The sequence below is a fragment of the Crocuta crocuta genome, unplaced genomic scaffold, assembly GCF_008692635.1.
Source record: "Crocuta crocuta isolate KB4526 unplaced genomic scaffold, BGI_CrCroc_1.0 scaffold90, whole genome shotgun sequence".
Classification (NCBI taxonomy): domain Eukaryota; kingdom Metazoa; phylum Chordata; class Mammalia; order Carnivora; family Hyaenidae; genus Crocuta; species Crocuta crocuta.
Window position 1 is genome coordinate 6,197,867 of NW_027527449.1, and position 20,891 is coordinate 6,218,757.

At 40.9% G+C, this 20,891-nt stretch overlaps 1 protein-coding gene across 3 annotated transcripts in view; it reads left to right on the forward strand.

Annotated features, from left to right (window-relative positions):
- Positions 1-617: 617 nt before the first annotated feature.
- The window catches only part of KLKB1 (kallikrein B1), a 30,626-nt gene continuing 10,352 nt past the window's right edge, over positions 618-20,891 (forward strand). For 2 of the 3 annotated variants that reach the window (XM_077762582.1, XM_077762591.1), the window contains exons 1-10: positions 618-675; positions 4,957-5,119; positions 7,304-7,410; positions 10,423-10,582; positions 10,999-11,108; positions 16,417-16,576; positions 17,829-17,938; positions 18,096-18,258; positions 18,362-18,474; positions 18,639-18,807. In XM_077762582.1, coding sequence (XP_077618708.1) covers positions 618-675; positions 4,957-5,119; positions 7,304-7,410; positions 10,423-10,582; positions 10,999-11,108; positions 16,417-16,576; positions 17,829-17,938; positions 18,096-18,258; positions 18,362-18,474; positions 18,639-18,807 — 1,313 coding nt within the window. Of the gene's footprint in view, positions 676-4,956; positions 5,120-7,303; positions 7,411-10,422; positions 10,583-10,998; positions 11,109-16,416; positions 16,577-17,828; positions 17,940-18,090; positions 18,259-18,361; positions 18,475-18,638; positions 18,808-20,891 lie in introns of all 3 variants that reach the window. The other variant, XM_077762574.1, reaches the window with a different exon arrangement.

A 20,891-nucleotide genomic window follows, 5' to 3' on the forward strand; every position in this document is an offset into this window, starting at 1 on the left:
GAGAATTTCTATTATTCTGATTGCTTCCAAATTATGTATGTGTGTGTGTGTGTGTGTTTTAATTAAGCGTATAAGCATAGTTCTACTTTGAGAAGAAGCTATCAGTATATGTTCTAATTTCTGGTGTATTTAGAGAATGTAGAAGGAACTGATGTTCACATATATGAAATCTTTGAGTGTCAAGACATTTTAAAAGCAAAGAGAATATTGACGGCTTTAAAATTTTAAACGACCTTGAAGATGTTGAGTGCTTTTCTTTACATAGGGAATCTGGACCGACATTATTGCCATTATTTACAATAATTTTCTTTTTGCTCAAATCACGAGGTTTCCCCACTGTTTAACTCCCCTCTACCAGCTCCCTTTCCATAATTGTCAACCACAGAGGTGACAAATGAGGGACAAACACAGTTGTAGTCTAGAGGTCTCTATGGAGTATTGTGCCAAGTCTTCCGCATTAAATATACAGAAAGCTCTTGTTCCCTGTACTAGTCATTAAGTGCTTAGATTTGCAATGCAGACATTTAGAAGAAAATCTACGCCGCCGTAAATTAGGCTTTGTGTTAACTATGATCTGTGACCAGTAGGATTATGCATGTGTTGCTTTCTCTTTTAGGATGATTTCATTCAGGCAAGCGGCTTATTTCACTTGCTTGTTTGCTACCGTTTCCTGTGGTGAGTGGATCATCTTTAAGACCTAAGGTCGTGTGTGGGAGAGGAGTAGTTAAAAAGACAGGTCAGCCCCAGAGAAAGCCACTGAGCATATGGCTTCAGGAAGGAGGCAGACCCCGAAAGTCAGGACGTAAATCCTTTTAATATTCAGAGGCAACGGCTGCTTCTCAGATGTATTGCCCTGGATACACGTGGGATGGGGAGCCCAGAAGTGAGAACGTCTGCGGGCATGTGTTAACAGAAACTTCTGTTTGTAAATGACTCTCTACAAAGCAGGACTTAACCACTCTATTCTTATTATCAACATAGTTTAAAAATCAGCTTTACCTGAATATTCAGTGTAGAACTTTTATAGTGTCTGGGTCCAACCTAAGTATTGTAATAAGTACCTGGTGCATATTTTTACTCTTTTAGGCCACTAGGAAACTACTTCAGAAATGAAAGCATTTGGTTTAAGTTAGTAACTCATCCCTTTGAGTCGTTCCGGTTTCAATACCAGATTTTGAATTTACTTCTCTTTCTATCCATTCCATTAAGTTTTCACGGAATAAAGATGATTTGGACAGTGTTTGCCATTAATCGTTATAGAATGGCATTTTCTCTGAGCCACCTTTATGGATAGATTCTTGACTAAAAAGACCACACCTCACTGATTATTTACTCTCCCCCCCGCCCCCACCAGATGTATGGCTAAGATAAATACCTCTTGGGTAAGGGTTACATTTATAAAGAGATGAAATTTCTTCAGGAAGAAGCTGACCCCCCCACCCCCACCAATGGAAATCCATTCCCATGTCTAATTGCTCTTAGTCATGATCATTACCATTTACAAATCCACTGAATACTGAGGAGTAGAAGCCAGAGATGCTATGGACCATGGCCACTTCAATTTTATCATTTTGGCAAAAAAATGATCATTCTAAGAAAATCAGAGGTTCAGGTAAGCAGCAAATGAGGAACCACTCATTGTCTGAAGTCCTACAATACAGAAATGACTACTGTTAAAAATCTTTTTTAGTCTTTCGGGTATTTTTCCACACAGGTCTATTTACACATTTAGCCAAGATGTTATTAATTATACTTTTTTATAATTCACCTTTCCCATTTATAGCTATCTTTTTGTATATATGACATTTTTTGGTGCTTAGTAGTCTTCCCTATTCATGGTATGTTTGTATGCACATTCTTATACACCTTCAGTTATTTCTGTAGAATAGAATTTTGGAAATAAAAAATGTTAGATACAAGGGTATGAATATTTTGGAAGGCTGTGTGATATACATAGTGGAATTCTCTTTCACAAGAATGACTCTCCGGTTAACCCTCTCCACCAGCAGATAAGAGTAATCATATACCCCAGTTAGGTCAACTCCAGGAGTGACCCATTGTTTTGTGGCTGAACATATATTCACCTTTCTGGAAACAGTATCCTAATGTGTTTCTGGGAAACTGCTGCCTCCAAGTTTGTGTCTATGTACTTGTGACCCAGGCAGGCCTGGACCAGAAAGTAGGGATACACATCCCTGCTGGCTTCTGTGACCTCATGAGAGTCAAAGCCCTAGAATAAGACCTTTGCTTACAGTTCTAGAAATAAGAGTCTTCCTCTTATTATTATTTCCAACTGGACTTAAACTATTGGAGAATACAAAGGCCTGAGCTTCTGGCACCACCTTGTCACTATGTGGAGCTTAAGAACAACAGCAGCACCACGGAACAGAGCAAATGTATGAAAACGAATTGTATCTTGATGGGATCGGATCAGCCAAGTACGCTGTCCGGTTATTCCTGAAGCCAAATCTGCCATGGACTCGGCTTCTGAACCAAAACATTTAATTTATACTAAGTCACACTGAACTAGGACTTTTATCGCTGGCAGCCAAAATCAGCACATCAGCACTGGGAACTTAGACAATTAAAAATTCTTGTTAATCTGGTGAGTAAAATGGCATCAGTTGTTTTAACTTGCCTATATTTATGATTTGTACATTTCTCATATACTATTTGCTTACATTTATTTTGTAAATTACCTTCTCATTTCCTCTGCCCAATTTTTAAAAAGTAGGGTATTTTTCTTCTTGTTGATGATGCATTTTTTTTTTTTAACAAGACCAAATAACCTGCCCAAAATCCATGGACACAGAAGACAGTGTGACATATTTTGTGTTATGGGATAACTTAGGTAACTGCTTTAAAACTCTAAAACGCAGGACAAACAAGTCTACCATCATTATCATCACCATCATCATCTTTGCCAATGTTTGAGGATAAGCAAGAACACCTGTTAGAACTTTTCTCCCAGGCCGCTCCAGTGTTGTTTTGTTTCAAACCAATTGCACCTTTCCGTTAAGCGAGGCCTGTGGCGGAATGGGAACCCTCAGGCTAGCACGGGCCACTGCTTGTACTCATGTTTGTACCCCGGGATGGGGGAAGAAGACCGCTTGGTAACTGCGGCTCAGCCAAATGCACCAGATGTCTAAAACACAGGTCACTTTGCAGGTAACGTTGTCACTGGAGCAGCTACTCAGTGTTTTGTGTGTATATGAAATCTAGGCCTGTACAGTTGGCAACTTGTGTTCCCATAAGCTTCCACCTGAAGAGATGTCTGCTTTTTCTAAATATAAACCTTACCCAAGGGTTAGTCATCTTAGCCACACCTCTGAGAGGAGGAGAAGCCAGAAGCGGTCTTGCTGGCTTAGATCATCATAACGGAGCCCAGGACCAGAATCCCCAGAGGGTTGAGATAATGTAGAGTATGTTTTAATCTTCAGTGTGTCTAAGCCGCCCATTCCCTGAAGGGCAATACGGAAACGGATGTCCCAGAGGATGGACAAAGTTATCATTGGAATGTCTTGTGCTTAGCGGACTGTTGACTGGCAACAACTGTGCTATCTGAGCTGCAAAAGCTTAGTAAGCTGACTTTAAAGTGGGTCTTTCTTTCATCAGAAATAAATAAACACTAAAAAAGAGNCCTGGGTGGCTCAGTTGGTTAAGCTTACGACTTTGGCTCAGGTCATGATTTCATGATCCGTGAATTTGAGCCCCGCATCAGGCTCTGTGCTGACAGCTCAGAGCCTGGAGCCTGCTTTGGATTCTGTCTCCCTCTCTCTCTGCCCCTCCCCCATTCATGCTCTGTCTCTGTTTTCCCTTTCTCTCAAAAATAAACATTTATAAAATAAAGTGGGTCTTTCAAGGTAAACCCAAATTCATACATTAAAGGTTTACTTTTAATATATGAAACAGTAGATCAGTAAAGGTAAACACTTAATACTCTGATGATATGTGAGATGCAGGGTCCTTCAGAACTGCAAGCAATTCCAAACAGCAAATAGTTCAAAATGGATTTTCAATTTAGCATACGCATGCATTTGCATTTGCTTGTAGAAACCAAGCAAATAAATGTGTCCTCTGTATGATCCCAATAACTACCCAATAACTCGTAGTTTGCTTAACCTGAGATGGGGAACAACATTTAACATTGCACGCTGGGAAAAGGAACAGGGTCGGCAGTGAGAAGAGCTAGGTTTCCCTTCCAGGACGTTCATTAGCTATGTGAATCTTGGGCAAGTCTGTACCGTTCTGAGACTCAGTTACTTTAGAAAAAAAAAAAAAGTCATAGGCATATAACGAAGTCTGTCCCTAACTTGCCTTACAGAGCTGTTGTGAGGAACGTTTGTTATGAGAGGGTTTTGAAAAAGAGATCATACATTGTTGTGGTTTTTTTTTTTAACTTTTGTATTTGATTATACTTGACACATAACGTTACATTAGTTTCAGATGCACAGCATAGTGATTCAGCTTCTCTGTAGTTATGCTGTCCTCACCAGCAGTGTAGCTACCGTCTGTCACCATACGTAAAACGCTATTACAATACCAGTGACTGTACACTCTATGCTGTGCCTTTTATTCCCATGAATTATTCCTTCCATAACTGGAAGTCTGCTATTTCTAAGGCATGGTATTTTCATAGCATGTTAGGCAACAGGGAGAAACCAAGCTAGCATTGTACTTCCTTGGAGATAATTTATGTGCAAATTGTTTGATTTGATAAAAATCACCCAAGCTTTTGACATAGAAATCCCCATTGAATGACTCTATATACCATGACACCTTATTCAAGCAGTCACCTTAATATGTCCCATTCCACCTCTCTACTTAAAGTCCTGTTGTAAAGCTCTTTGAATGTTTAGTGGAGGAAGTAAGGTTCACAGCACAGATGTGTTTCTATCAAAATAATTATTTGCATTCATTCCGAATTAATGTCTCTTTCTGATGATTATATCACAGGATGCCTGACTCAACTATATACAAATACCTTCTTCAAAGGTGGGGACCTAACCGCCATGTACACCCCCAATGCCGAGCACTGTCGGATGATGTGCACGTTCCATCCTAGGTGTTTGCTCTTCAGCTTCCTTCCTGAAAGTTCCACCAATGACACAGACAAAAGGTAAAAGCTGGTATTTCGTTTTGGTATTTCCACCAATGACACAGAAAAAATGGTAAAAGCCATCCATTTTTCAAACTAGAAGCAGGGGTGTGCAAAAAGGTGTTGCCATCTCAACAGGGTTATGTTTCTCTAATGGGGTCTGAGGGCCAGCTTTGTTGGAATCATCTGGAGTGGTTCTTACATTAGCAGAGTCTTAGGCCACAGCCTTAGACCCAAACCGTTCAGCCTGCTAGACCAGAGTGCCTTGGGGCTGGAAATACATATGTTAGAACAATTGCTGCTTTCACCGGAAGTAGTAGAAACTAGGCAGTGTCTACCCAAGGCCTCAAGGAAAATGCTTGAAAACCACTGGGTTAAGCAATCGTCTCAAGGAAGGGTCTAAAAACAGGTGAATATTCCACCTGAACAAGGAAACAGTCTTATTGTCTAACTCGTAATAGTACTGGTGGATAATACAGTCCTAAGAAAATCTAACAGAAGGCAAACATTTTGTTGAGAATAAAGTTGAGTTAGATCCAGAGCTTGTGAGCTCGGGAAGGGTGTGGTCTGAAGGGGCCCGTGGTGAATGAGTTTGGGCACCTGTGGTACATATAGTATGTGTGTTGGGGAAGGGACATGTACATACCTGCAAATATATATTACTAACTGTCATTTTGGAAAAGTAAGCACTGGAAAAGTAGTCACTAAAAATCTTACTTGGTCATAAAGTTCACTGCGTACAGCCATGGTTTCATCATCATTTTCTTTCATTTTGACCAAAATACAGAATGAACTTTTCTGAGTTGTTCCATTTCCATAGTCTTTTCTTTTATCTTAACTCCATTTGAATTTCAAATCTAGAAACTAGATAATCATTCCCTGATTCTACATGTTAAACGTGTACAGAAAACCCAGACTGTATGTGAGAGGCATCCGCTTTTTTTTTTTAATAGTTTATTGTCAAATTAGTTTCCACATAACACCCAGTGCTCATCCCCACAAGTGTCCTCCTCCATGCCCATCCCCCCTCCCCCCCCACATCCATCAGTCCTCAGTTTTTGTCAGCATTCAAGAGTCTCTCATGGTTTGCCTCTCTCCCTTTCCCCCACCATTTCTGCCCTTCTTCTCCCCCTTGTTCCTCCGTCAAGTTCCTCCTAATCCTCCTATACGTGCAAACATATGATATGTGTCCTTCTCTGCCTGACTTATTTCGCTCAGCATAACGCCCTCAAGGTCCATCCATGTTGCTACACCTGGCCAGATTTCATTGTTTCTCATTGCCATGTAGTATTCCATGGTATAGATAAACCACATCTTCTTGATCCATTCATCTGTTGATGGACACTTAGGCTCTTTCCATGTTTTAGCTATTGTGGAGAGTGCTGCTATGAACATTGGGGTACATGTGCTCCTATGCGTCAGCATTTCTGTATCCCTTGGGTAAATTCCTAGCAGTGCTATTGCTGGGTCATAGGGGAGTTCTGGCATCCGCTTTTTAAATAAAAAGTTGAGTTAGGTTCTAGAATCCTTGTGAAAGGTTACCAGTAAGATTGACATCAAAGACAGAAAGAAGTACTCCGTTAGTGTGAACTATAAGGGGTTCATAAGCAAGATGAACACCCTCTATAGATTCAACTCTCATGACTGACTTAATTTCTTGACTTAAAACAATCACCAGGTGAGAACATAATCTCCCAAAAGTTTAGAAACATGGGAAAATGAAGCTTCTGCACAGCAAAGGAAACAACCCAGAAAACTAATAGGCAACCAACGGAATGGGAAAAGATAGTTGCAAACGACATATCAGNTTAGACAATAAACTATTTGTAAAAAAAAAAAAAGTCAGCTCTTTTAGGTAAATGAGATGATATATGATGTCAGTGTTTGGTAAAACAGTATCAATTAAATTCTCTAAATACAATAAAGAATGTCAAAATTAAAAAAAAAGAAACATGGGAAAATGAGTTTCTGTAATTAAAAATGTTTTCTTTTTAAAAAAGAGAAATAATGCTGAGGTTAGGAATTACAAAGACTGTTAAATTTTATGCAATTGTCTCTAAGAATGTTCTTTCTAGAAACCATCAAGGAAGCTCTGATTTTTGCCTTATTCCTGGCCGTATTTTATTAGTGTATAGAAAATGTTAGACATCTCCTCGATGTGTGTTTATTATTCTACTCTCTAATTGACGGTACTTTTAAAAACAGATTTGGTTGCTTCCTGAAAGACAGTATTACAGGAACTCTGCCAAAAATGTCACGGGCAAGTGCGATTTCTGGACACTCCTTAAAGCAATGTGGCCATCAAATAAGTGGTAAGCTGTTGATTCCTTAGCTAAGTTTGAATGAGTAATGGGTTTGCCTTAAAATAGCTTCTGCTCAATCTCTGTACTGCCTTGGACTTTTGGAAGGGAGCACTCAGAAAGCTACCAGGCGTGAGGCACTATTGTGGATGTGTCCTCCCTCTTGCTGTTAGTTACATGCTTCAGAAGGCTCTCTTATTCATGAGATTAGGCCTACAGTGTAAGATTTGCAGACAGTGGGTGCACATTCAGACAGCAGCCCCTTCCTCTACCCCCAAGTGCAGATAAGACTCTTAAAGAGAAGATGGAAAATGTCTCTTTTCCTGCTTTACTTGAGATAATTTGTACGCCATTGGTTCTCAGTAGTTCTCCACCACGGGTGACTTTGTCCTTCATCCATGGGACATTCGTCACAACATGCGGGGATGCTACTGGCATCAAGTAGGTAGAGGTCAGAGATGCTGCTAAACATTCCACAAGGCAGAGGGAAGTCCCTATGACAAAGATTTTCTGGTCCCAAATGTCAATAATGCAGCAGTTAAGAAACCCCATGAAGCCCCCAAACTGAAGGCCTGGGCTCTGTACGTCTCGCCAATAATAATACCTCCAGGGCACCTGAGTGGTTTAGTTGGTTAAGCATCGGACTCTTGATTTCTGCTCAGGTCATGAACTTGTGGTCTGTGTGTTCAAGCCCCACATCGGGCTCCATGTTGATGGTGTGGAGCGTGCTAAGGATTCTCTCTCTCTCTCTCTCTTTCTCTCTCTCTCTCTCCCCCCCCCACCCCTCCCACTTTCTCATGTATGTGGGCTCTCTCTTTCTCAAAAAACTTTAAAAAAAGAATAATATTTCTTCTAAAAAATAAGGCCAGGAAATTTAAATTCTAACACTTATTGCTACTAATGCCTTATGAAACAATTTCCAACACTGTCCCAATTTAAGGCAAATGAACCATTTCCCTGACACCACTGATCTGAAAGTGAAAAGTACAGAAAAGAATCTCACAATCATTGGGCTGGCAGAACCTTCAGATGCCCACATTGTGACTATACATCACTGCCGTTTTACCTTTACTGTTTACAGTTAATTTTGTAGTCCCAAATTTCAGGCATTTTAAAGGTTTAAAAACATTTTTTTAGTGTTTATTCATTTTTGAGAGAGCAAGAGACAAAGTGTGAGTAGGGGAGGGGCAGAGAAAGAGGGAGACACAGCATCTGAAGCAGGCTCCCGGGTCTGAGCTGTCAGCACAGAGCCCAATGCGGGGCTCAAACCCACGAACTGTAAGATCATGACCTGAGCTGAAGTCGAACACTTAACTGATGGAACCACCCAGGTGCCCCTAAAGTTTTTTTGAATCCTTCCTTCCCCCATTAACCATGAACCACTCCCTCAATACTCATGCGTATGCTTTGTGCCTGCAGTTTGTATAGTATCTGGTCCTTCGTTATAAACATGGGGATCTGACTTAGCCAATATGTAGTTTACATACCTGAGGATGAGTACATGTCCCATTTCATAAGATCAAATTTATGTCCTCAAACAACGTAGTATAAATTTTTAATTAAGCATTATTTTTCATTATGTTATCATAATAAAATTTAAAGAACGATATTTTGCTTTTCTCCATACTTTTTAGTCATTGTTAATTTTTTCCCAAACTTAGTCTTACAGAACTTGATTTTATGTTCCTTTCTAACTCTCCCCGAGTATCTCAAATTAAAGTGAATAATTGCTCCCAAGGATATAAAGTCCCTAAGCTCAGGACCAATTTTTGTGTAAAACGGTTATAGGTAGACTTATAGCTTTCAACTGATCATAAAGAAAAGTTTTAGTTTCCAATTATCCCATCTCAACTCAGTGAGTTTCTGGAAACTGGAAATGGGAAAGAGACTTCATTTCTAGAATCTACAGATTCCTGTATGTGTGAATCATTGTGAGTTATCCACTGCCCCACCCTCCTCAATATATTGTTTTCCTACTAGTTTGTACATTTTCTGTCATTCCCACCATTAAATCTAGCTTTATGACTTTTTTTACCATACCCCTTAGGAATGGAATATTACATCAAATACATTATGGTTTATATTGCTGGTTTCTTTATCAAGGACCTAACTAATAAATTTGGATGCTTAAAAAAGAAGCCTTGGGGTATGTGGGTGGCTCAGTCAATTGAGTGGCTGACTTCAGCTCAGGTCATGATCTAGTGGTCTATGAGTTCGAGCCTTATATTGGGCTTTGTGCTGACAGCTTAGAGCCTGAAGCCTACTTCAGATTCTGCGTCTCCCTATCTCTCTGCCCCTCCCCTGCTTGTGCTCTGTCTGTTTCTCTCTCAAATATAAGTAATTATTAAGAAAAATGTTTTATAAAAAAATAAATTTAAAAAGCCTAAATCATAAATTTGGTTCACTGTCTATTAAAAGAATTATCTATATTTTTTGTATATAAGATAGATTTCAACTGAAAGGATGCTTATGTGAAAATTTAGCAAAATTTTAAAGCAAGAATACAAATGATTTCATCATGAATATGCAAGAACTGCTCACCTTTTATGGTAACGATTTGACACGTGGATGTCAACTGCAGGGTTTACAGATGAAATTCGCCATCAGGCAGGAGTAGTTGAAGCCAAGAAATAAGCAAAGAGAGAAGCTTCTTCATTCAGTGCAAAAAATCAAAGGCACAGCAGTTAGTATAAGAATGCGAATCCCTAGAACAGTCCCCAGGGCCCTCCTTATTGTTGCCTTAGTTTGTCGTCCAGTGCTCATTGTTAATTTCAGGGTGAACTATTACCCGTTTTGCTGCACGTACCTTACAGGTTGGGAAGCAAAGTAACGCCTTCTCCATGGTAGTGCTCTAAAGCATATTGGAATCTGTTTATTTCAAGCAGAGTTTGATCATCTAGTAACAAAAAAATTAAATCCCCTAAGAAAAACAGATTATTATCCTTCAAAACTACCTTGCCTAACTGATGATGTACTTCTAGAAGGAAACTGACTGAATTTGCCCTGTGCATCTTTTTTGTACAGCTTGCATCCGAGACATTCATAAAGGCATTGATATGAGAGGAGTCAATTTTAATGTCTCTAAGGTTCAAAGTGCGGAAGAATGCCAAAAAAAGTGCACCAATAGCATTCACTGCCAGTTTTTCACATATGCCACTCGCACATTTTACAATGCGGAGCACCGGTGAGTAAAATTCATAGCCTTTGTCCTTTCTGACGGTGCCTTTGAGATTTAACTGTACACGTCATAACTTTTTTTTTTTCCACAATGGAAAGCCAAACAGGGCTTTTAGACCTAACCACTGATTATTTATTTACTCAGTTTTGTTGTCAGTTTTTCTAAGGAGACTAATTTCCATCACTTGGGGAATGAGGGTTTGGTTGAATAATGTCTCCCACACCATTCTCACCCCAGCCTTCCCTGGGCAGAGCAGAATGATGTCTCTGATTAAGAACACAAACCCCTGACCCACTCATTTTCAAAGTCATTGTTCTGATTGCTTCATTTCCAACCAACCATGGATAATTTCAATGCAAAATGGACTTCTGCATGCATCTTGCAGTGTGGGGGGAGAAGTAACCTCTCTTCTTCACATTCAGGAACACCTGCCTTTTAAAGCACAGTACGGGAGGAACCCCCACCAGTATAAAGGTCCTGGCTAACGTGGCATCTGGATTCTCACTGAAGCCCTGTGCACTCTCAGAAATTGGTAATTGTATGGCTACTATTTCTTTTTTACAAAATTTTTCTAATGTTTATTTTTGAGAGACAGAGAGAGACAGCGTGAGAGGGGGAGGAGCAGAGAGAGAGGGAGACACAGAATCCTAAGCAGGCTCCTAACAGCTCTGAACAGTTAGCACAGAGCCCCAAGTGGGGCTCGAACTCACTAGTGTATGGCTACTATTTCACTATGTATTATAGTAGGCAGACTTAGAGTCTCCCAAAGATGTCCACACTTATTTCCTGGAACACATGAATATGTTACCTCACATGGCAAAAGGGGGGTTGTAGATGTGATTAAGCTAAGGATTTTGAGATGGGATATTATTCTACATTATGTGGGTGGGCTCAATGTAGTCATGAGAGTCCTTACAAGAGAAAAAGGAAGACAGAACCATCAGAGAGAGAAAGAGAGAGATTTGAAGATGTTTCACCTCTGACTTTCAAGATGGAGAAAGGATCCACAAGCCTAGGAAAGAAGGTGACCTCTAGAAGCTGGAAAAGGCAAGGAAACAGGTCCTCCTATAGAGCTTCCAGAAGGAACAAAGCCCTGCCGACATCTTGACTTTATCACAGTGAGACTCATTTCAGCCTTCTGATTTCCAGAGCTGTGAGATAATAAATTTGTGTTGTTTGAAGCCATTGGGCTTGTGATTAGTGGTTATAGCAGCAATAGACGACGAGTACAGTTCATTGTGGGGAAAACGAGAAGGTCATTTCTCGGCAGTGCCCACTGTCTAGGGAAACCCACTCAACTGTAATGAATTGGTAAGGTGCTGTAGTTTCAGACTTTTAGATAATTTTGATGGAATTATCCAGAAAATTGTCACGAGCTTCCACCATATTTAGTATATCAGCGTGTTAAAAATAAGATGTTGTTGGGGCGCCTGGGTGGCTTAGTCGGTTAAGCGTCAGACTTTCGCTTAGGTCATGATCTCGCGGTTCGTGGGTTCGAGCCCCGCGTCGGGCTCTGTGCTGACTGCCAGCTCGGAGCCTGGAGCCTGTTTCAGAGTCTGTGACTCCCTCTCTCTCTGACCCTCCCCTGCTCACACTGTCTCTCTCTCTCTCCTAGAAATAAATAAAACATTTAAAAAAATTTAAAAAAAAAAAAAAAAAAAAAGATGTTGTTGAGACCAAATCACCAATGGCCAATACTACCCAGTATCCATCCAGACGCCAGGCTCTGCGTCAGGTGCTGGGCTAGGTCCCCTCTGCAGGAGATCAAGAACTTGGCAACCCCGCATCTGTTTTCCAGTCTGTTTCCTTTTCCCTCAGGCAAACCCCCTCCATGCTGTGTACCAGATTTCCAGTTCAAATTTACTGATTATTTAATTTAACATTCATATTTGGTTCTTTTTTAAAAATATAGTATCTTTCTCTTTATTGATATCCTTTATTTGACAAGACATATTTTCATATTTTTCTTCAGTGTTTTAAACATGGCTTCCTTTAGTTCTTTGACCATATTTAAAATAGCCAGCTTGCAGTCTTTGCATAATAAAAAAGGAAGTTTGCACTTCCTCAGCAAAGGTTTGTATTAACTGCCTTTTTTCTTCTGTGTATGGGCCATTCTTTCTTGTCTTTGCATGGCTTGTAATTTCCTTGTAAAAAAATTGAGACCGTTTATTTGTTTTTTATTTTTTTAATATTTATTTATTTTTAAGAGAGAGAGAAACAGAGCACAAGCAGGGGAAGGGCAGAGAGAGACACAGAATTCAAAGCAGGCTCCAGGCTCCGAGCTATCAGCACAGAGCCCAATGCGGGGTTCGAACTCATGAACCATGAGATCACGACCTGAGCCGAAGTTGGGGGCTTAACCAACCGAGCCACTCCCAAAACCTTTTAAATAATAGCATATGGTCACCCTGGAAATCAGATTCCCTCCTTCCTCTACTTCCCCTTTTTGTTGTTACTGCTATTTGTTTGGTGGCTTTTCTGAACTGACACTGTAAAGTATTTATTCTTTGGAGTATATGACTACTGATGTTTCTGCTTGGTTTTCTTAATAGTTAACTAATGATTGGACAAGGATTTCCTTACATGCCTGCAATCCATAAGTTCTCACAGCGCTTTCTGTGAGTGTTGGAGCATGTTTTCAGTGTTGAGACAGGCATTTCACAACCCTGCCTTGGCCTTCTCTTTCTGCTGACCCAGGGCAAAACGTCGGCCAGCCTGAGAGCCTAAGACCTTCTCAAATCTTTCGGGGCCACGAGCACAGCCCTGGTCATGCCACACAGCCCTGTACTTGCACCTGGCTTCTAGATTCCCAGGAATGTGTCCAAGATTTTCACCACCTCCCTCTTTCCTCTGGTTTTCCTTTTAAGATGTTTATCAGCCCGTTGTTCGCTCTGGCTATTGCTGCCCCAGGGAGCAGCAATGTTACACAATTGCCCATTTGTTTGTTTGTTCTAGACAAACACTTGCAAGGAAAAGGCTGTTAACACTGAAGAAGCTCTCAACCGTGTAAAATGAACTCAGTCCTTGTGAGTAGGATTTCCCCAGGAATTTCCCGACGAGTGAAGTAATGGCATTTAACTGGGGGTGAAGCTGGGCATGGGAGCAGCCCCAGCCGCCTCCGGTCCCCTCCAGGAACGCCACACTGCTGGTCTCCTTTCAGCATGATCGTGAGGCTCGTATCAAGGCTTCCATGAAACTGGGGAGGGGAGAACAGCAGCAGGGCACATGGAAACCTCACAAAACCCACTCTTCTTTTTTTTTAATTTTTAAAAAATCTCTATGTATTTTTGAGAGACAGAAAGAGTGAGCGAGCAGAGGAGGAACAAAGAGAGAGGGAAACACAGAATCCAAAGCAGGCTCCAGGCTCTGAGCTGTCAGCAAAAAGCCCGATGCTGGTCTTGAACTCACGAACCACAAGATCATGACCTGAGTCAAAGTTGGATGCTTATCCAACTCAGCCACCCAGGTGCCCCTTTTTTTAAATTTAAAAAAAAATTATTTATTTTTGAGAGAGAGAGAGAGAGAGAGAGAAACAGAGTACCGCCTGGGGAGGAACACAGAGTGAGACAGAATCTGAAGCAGCCTCCAGGCCCTGAGCTGTCAGCAAAAAGCCCTACGTGACTATCCTTTTTGTTTTTTTTAATGTTTATTTATTATGTATTTTCAGGGAGGGGCAGAGAGAAGAGAGAGAACAGGAGAGAATCCCAAGCAGTCTCTGCACGGTCAGTACAGAGCCTGACTTGAGGTTAGATCTCATGGAGCCATGAGATCATGACATGATCCGAAATCAAGAGTCAGATGCTGAACCGACTGAGCCACCTGAGGGCCCCCAAACTTACTGTTCTTCTTGAATAAAGTGCTCCTGGGACAGCCATAATTTGATTAATTTATAGAGTTCTAAAAACACTGCATTTGACACTTTTCCCCGTGCTTCCATTGCTTCTATGGAAGAGAGGATTTTCCGGGTCCTTCCTCTGCCACTCCCACAACCATCCTGTAGTGCTTTTGATAAAACAAATGAAATACGAAAAAAAGTAGCTCTAAAAAAGGAAATGGTCTTCCAAGCAAGATAGACCCTGGCTTTTTATCATCTGGTCGGGTCAGATAGGGACTGAAATTGTATTCGGTTCTGTGTTGCAATTTCCTCTGCAGCGATGGATGCCCAGAGCACTTTAAAAGTGGGTACCGGGACCATAAGAAATCTGAAGTATTGGAAAACAAGAAATGGCTAACGGGACAGGTTAAAGGTATTGAACCTGAAAGAGAGTCAGGATGACTATTTTAATTTTTTGTTTATAAAGGGCTGTCTTTGGAGAAGGGATGAGACTGATGTGTGTGGCTCCATTAGGCAGATCTAGGTATGTGCTACCATGAAGAAGTAAGAAAAAAAAAAAATCCTAACACCTAGAATGGTCCAGAAAAGAATTAGGCCTTGTCAGGGCACCTGGGGAGGCTCAGGTGGTTAAGCATCCAACTTCAGCTCAGGTCATGATCTCGCAGTCTGTGAGTTCAAGCCCCGCATTGGGCTCTGTGCTGACAGCTCAGAGCCCAGAGCCTGCTTCAGATTGTGTGTCTCCCTCTCCTCTCTGCCCTTCCCCCACTCACACTTTGTCTCTCAAAAATAAATAAATATTTAAAAAAATTTTTTTAAAAGAATTGGGCCTTGGCATGAGGAAGTGAGCTCCTGTCATTATAAATATCTAAGAAAAGTTGAACAACTTGTCACGATGTCCTTCAGCAGATAGAGTCATCGGTTGGCACAAGTTTTCTTTCAGCTTCCAGAGTCTGTGTTGTTTTAAAAAAGATTTAGGTAGTTGGGGCCTCATTTCCTAGACTACCCATATGTAGGTATTATGTCATAGGAGGTACTTTCTCTTGATACAACTCCTTTTGTCCTTCCTGTAAATACTATCATTATTCTTTAGGCCCCCATCATTTTAATAAAATTTATGTTATCAAACTTAGTAAATAATATGAATATAAATAAAAACCTAATTAAAAAATAAGATTACATGGGGGTACCTGGGTGACTCAACTGGTTAAGCGCTGGACTTTAGCTCAGGTCATGATCTCGCAGTTCATGGGTTTGAGCCCCGCATCAGACTCTGGGCTGACAGCTTGGAGCCTGGAGCCTGCTTCGGATTCTGTGTCTCCCTCTCTCTCTGCCTCTCCCTGACTTGTGCTCTGTCTCTCTCTCAAAAATGAATAAACATTAAAAAATAATTTAAAAAAAAGAAATAAGATTATTTAAGGGTAATGAAGGTGGGTTTTCTCCTAATTTCAAAGGGCACATGGCATTTTTTTGTTAGTCACCTGATATTTTTGTTACGTTCTTTTTATTAAATTCTTTTTCGTAATATTCAGGAAAATGCACCACAAAACCTTATGCTCCTACTGCCTGGAATTCAGGGTCGAGGCAATATAAAGAGAATATAAGGATATGCTGAGTAACCTAACTACTTTGCACGGGTGGGCATGGAGCTGGACACACAGGTTGAGCTATTTTATTTCTCTGACAGAGGAATCTATCTTCTATCGGATTTCTTTTTTTTTTTTAATAGTTTATTGTCAAATTAGTTTCCACATAACACTCAGTGCTCATCCCCACAAGTGTCCTCCTCCATGCCCATCCCCCCTCCCTCTTCTATCGGATTTCGACCAATTTTTCCTTCCTCCAAATGGCAAACAAGGCTGAGGGTATTTTAACCTGCTTTTTCCCCCTGAGGATGTCTAGTGTTATGAGTAACCAATAGTCATAATTTCCTTAGTTATGAGGACAAAGTACAAGTCACCTTAGCCTCGTGTCATTCCAGGACGGTCTTCCCTCTGTGAATTCACAGGCTGCCACAGGAACATTTTCCAGCATCTAGCATTTTCGGATGTGGACGTTGCCAGAGTCATTACCCCGGACGCTTTTGTATGTCAAACCATTTGCACCTACCATCCTAACTGCCTCTTCTTTACTTTCCACACAAAGGCGTGGCATCTGGAACAGCAAAGGTAAGAATGTGTAACATTTGCTACTGTCCTGTTATCTCCGTAATTTGATAGTTCGAATTTTGGAAAACTTTTGTTCATTTCGCTTGGAGCGCTCGAAGCCACAGCAGGTCCTTTTCTGCCAGGTGCAGGTTAGTTAAGAACTTAATTGGCTTTTCCACCTACCTTCTTTTTTTTAATGTTTATTTATTTTTGAGAAAGAGAGGGAGAGAGCGTGCCAGTGGGAACAAGTTGGGGGTGGGGGGGCAGAGACAGAGGGAGACGGAGAATCCCAAGCAGGCTCCCCACTGGCAGCACAGAGTCCCATGCGGGGTTCAAACTCACAGTGAGAGCATAACATGAGCCGAAACCAACTCAAAACCAAACCCAAAAGTCAGACACTTAGGGATGCCAGGGTGGCTTAGTTGGTTAAGGGTCCAACTTGGACGCTTATGATCTTCAGGTTACGATCTTGCAGCTCGTGGGTGCAAGCCCCGCATCAGGCTCTGTGCTGACAGCTCAGAGTCTGGACCCTGCTTCAGATTCTCTGTCTCCCTGTCTCTCTGTCCTTCCCTGGCTTGCACTCTGTTTCTTTCTCTCTCTCTGCCTCAGAAATAAGTAAACATTTTTAAAAAGCCCGCGGAAAACAAAAGTCAGACACTTAACCAACTGAGCATCCAGGCGCCCCTCCCTACCTTCCCTTATTAAAACATCACCATTATATCCATGGAACAGCAGCAATAATTTTAAAAAGGATCGGATACCTTTCTTAACGATCTTAGTGTTTTATCTTATTAGCTTGAAGTAAAAACTTGAGGCACTTTCTTTAATGTTGTCTCTGATGCCCGTGTTTTTGAAAGCAGAGCCCTGTTTATGCTGCTTGACCTCTTTGCCCTCAGAGAACCTGCGTTTTCTTTCTCTACAAGGAGGAGCTAAGGGACAGAGACACAGTTAGACAATAGTGTGAGCAGCATAAAACCCCAGAATTTGTTCTGAGCTCTTTTTTCTTTTGCTTTTTTAATGAGAAGGTGGAACGTTACCATTCTCATCTTTTCAGGTTATCTGCGCCTCTAGGTTTTCTTCAGAGGGAGATGTGGCTTGATTTTTACATTTAATCTCTAAGTTATTAGAGGCCTGTGGTCTGCTTTACTTTGAATAGAGTCTCTCAGAAGAATACAATTTGTAGAGTGCTTTTCAAGACACAAAGTGCTTTTGGTGTTTGCCTTTAACACAGTTTTGTTTCTCTGTCTCTTGCTTTTTTTTTTTTTTTTAATAGGAATGTTTGCTTTCTTAAGACTTCCAAAAATGGGACCCCAAGTTCCCCTACTCCTCAGGAAAACACCATATCTGGATACAGCCTTTTAACTTGCAAGCAAACTTTGCCTGGTAATGTGATTCAGTAATGATACTACATAAAATGGATGAAATGTTTTGATCTTTTAACAAGTAATAGCAACGAAACAATCCTCAGCGTGCCAACAGCTTGTGTAAATGTGGCTTATTGCTTTCATTTTACATCTTCTTATGTCTCTAATTCACACAGAGCCCTGTCATTCCAAAATTTACTCAGGGGTTGATTTTGAAGGGGAAGAGTTGAGTGTAACCTTTGTTGAAGGAGTGAATGTTTGCCAAGAAGCTTGTACTAAGATGATTCGCTGTCAGTTTTTTACTTATTCTTTACTCCCAGAAGACTGTCGAGGAAAGAAGTTAGTGAACCTTTTTTTTTTTTTCGAAGAAAGTCAACAAGACAATTTTATGAATTATCCTCCTCTGTGAAGATCTAATCCTTATATGGATCCTTTTATCGAGGTGCAAGTGTTCCTTACGATTATCTTTGGATGGGTCCCCAACTAGGATTACATATGAGACGCGAGTGAGCTCTGGGTATTCTTTGCGGATGTGTAAAAGTGGGGACGGTTCTGGTGAGTAAGCCTCACTTTTTCACGGAACTGTAAAGGGCTGTCTGTGTTATTTTGATAGCTTGCCTAACCTCAAACATTAGGATTATGTATTTCATTTCCCTTGGCTAAAGAGAACTCTGATTCACCTCTGCTTCCAACCATTAACTTTAACACGCTCTTTTCAGTCTGCACAACAAAAACAGACACACGCATTGTTGGAGGAACCAACTCTTCTTGGGGAGAGTGGCCTTGGCAAGTCAGCCTGCAAGTGAAGCTCACAGCCCAGAGCCACCTGTGTGGAGGGTCGATCATTGGACACCAGTGGGTCCTAACTGCCGCCCATTGCTTTGACGGGTAAGTATTGGGTGTGTCTTATGGAGGGTCTTATCTTGCCTTTTTGTCTTAAAAAATCTAAGTTCAGTTTCTTGATCATCATGTCAGTTTATTAGTTGAAGTTTATTCCTGAATAAAAGACATTTTAAAGCGAGGCTGATATTCAAAATGGTGACCAAGTAGGTAGGGCCTGTCTGAGCACTGAGCCATCAGCACACAGTGTGGCCTGTTTTCAGGACTGACTGATGTTCCGGGGGGCTATCACTCCTACTTTAAAGAATAACAAAAACAAAAAATGTCCCGCCTGCTGCCACCTCCATCCGCCGCTCCCTAAATGTATTCTTCAAAGACTTCATTTTCAGGCCTAGAGAGATTTTACTTTAAGCTCTCTGAATCACACATATGCTAAATAATATTAATAGTGAAAACAAAAATGTGATAGTTTATTTCCTATATATTTCAGAGAATCAATCTGATATAATATTTCTGTGTTATTGGGCAAATTGTACATGTGGCAGGATTTTAAAGTTTTAAAACACTCAGACTTTATAGTTAGAACAGGGCATGAATCACAGCTCTGACACTTATCAGAGGTGTGAATGACCTTGGGCGACTTGTAAATCTCTTAGCTTTATTTTCCTATCCGTGAAGTATGAGTAATAATAGTATTTAATTCACAAGGTTGTTAGATTAAGTGACATACTTAAAATGCTTAGTACTATAGTTGGAACATAAATTTTAAAAAAATAAGCTATGTTTAAATAAGAAATGTAAAAATAGATGAAGCATAGTAGTAAGCAAGAAACACTAATAGCCCTAAAATAAAAGATAGTTGGTCTCTCTCAAGAAATACTTCGTTTGTGTGAAATTCTCCCTCTTCCCCTGTCGAAAAGATAGGGCCGGGGTTGCATGAGTCCGGATTGAGGATACAGCTGCTGAAATATATCAGGGTCGGTGGCACAGGTGGGCGGAGCAAGACTCCTTCATGGTCACCGCATAGCATCATGGGGCCCCAGTCAGCAGAGCATGGGCATTGCTAAGGGGAAGGCTATTGACCTGGAAGGAAGACCCGTGAAGAGAAACAGTAGATCCCCTTTTTACTAAATGCATCCCAATTTAGGGCCAAGAATTTTCATCCTTTTTTCTCAGCTTTACTGAGATATAATTGATATATAACATTGTGTAAATTTAAGGGGTGCAGTGTAATGATTTCACATATGCAGGCATTGCAAAACGATTAGCCTATTAAGGTTAATCCATGCATCCATCACCACACAGAAATACTGTGTATGTGTGTGTGTGGTGCGAACTTAGACGATTCACACTCTGAGCAACTTTCAACTATTTCAGGTGTTGTTAACTGAGGTCACCATGCTGTATGTTAGGTCCTCAGAACTAATCATGTTACAACGGGAAGATTGTGCCCTTTGACCCTTTACTCATTCCTGCAATGACACTCTCCTGATTGAGGTGTCTCCAAGATGACAGGAATGAGGAATGCTCCAAGTTCTTAGGAAACTTCACTCCGCCTCTCGTGCTCCGTGGTCTTCAGTAAACAGGTGTTATCCCGCATCCCTTTTTTTCTCCAGCTTGGCCTTAGGGAAGTCTGCTGGCTTGTCTGCCTTTTTCTTTCTCTTTTTTTTTTTTTTACATTGTTACTTTAATAACTTTATATTTATTTTATTTTATTTATTTTATTTTATTTTATTTTTTTACAGTTCAGGAGATGGTGTATTTTTTTTCCTTTTATAGATTATTGTCAAGTTGGTTTCCATATAACACCCAGTGTTCATCCCAAAAAGTGCCCTCCTCCATGCCCATCTCCCTCCTCTCCCCCCACACCCATGAGTCCTCAGTTTGTTCTCAGCATTCGAGAGTCTCTCATGTTTTGCTTCCCTCCCTCTCCTCCACTGTTTTTTCCCCTTTGCCTCCCCCACGGTCCTCTGTTAAATTTCTCCTGTTCCACTTATAACTGAAAATATGTGGTATCTGTCTTTCTCTGCCTGACTTATTTCGCTCAGCATAACACCCTCAAGTGTCATCCACGTTCCTACACATGGCCAGATTTCATTCTTTCTCATTGCCATGTAGTATTCCATTGTATA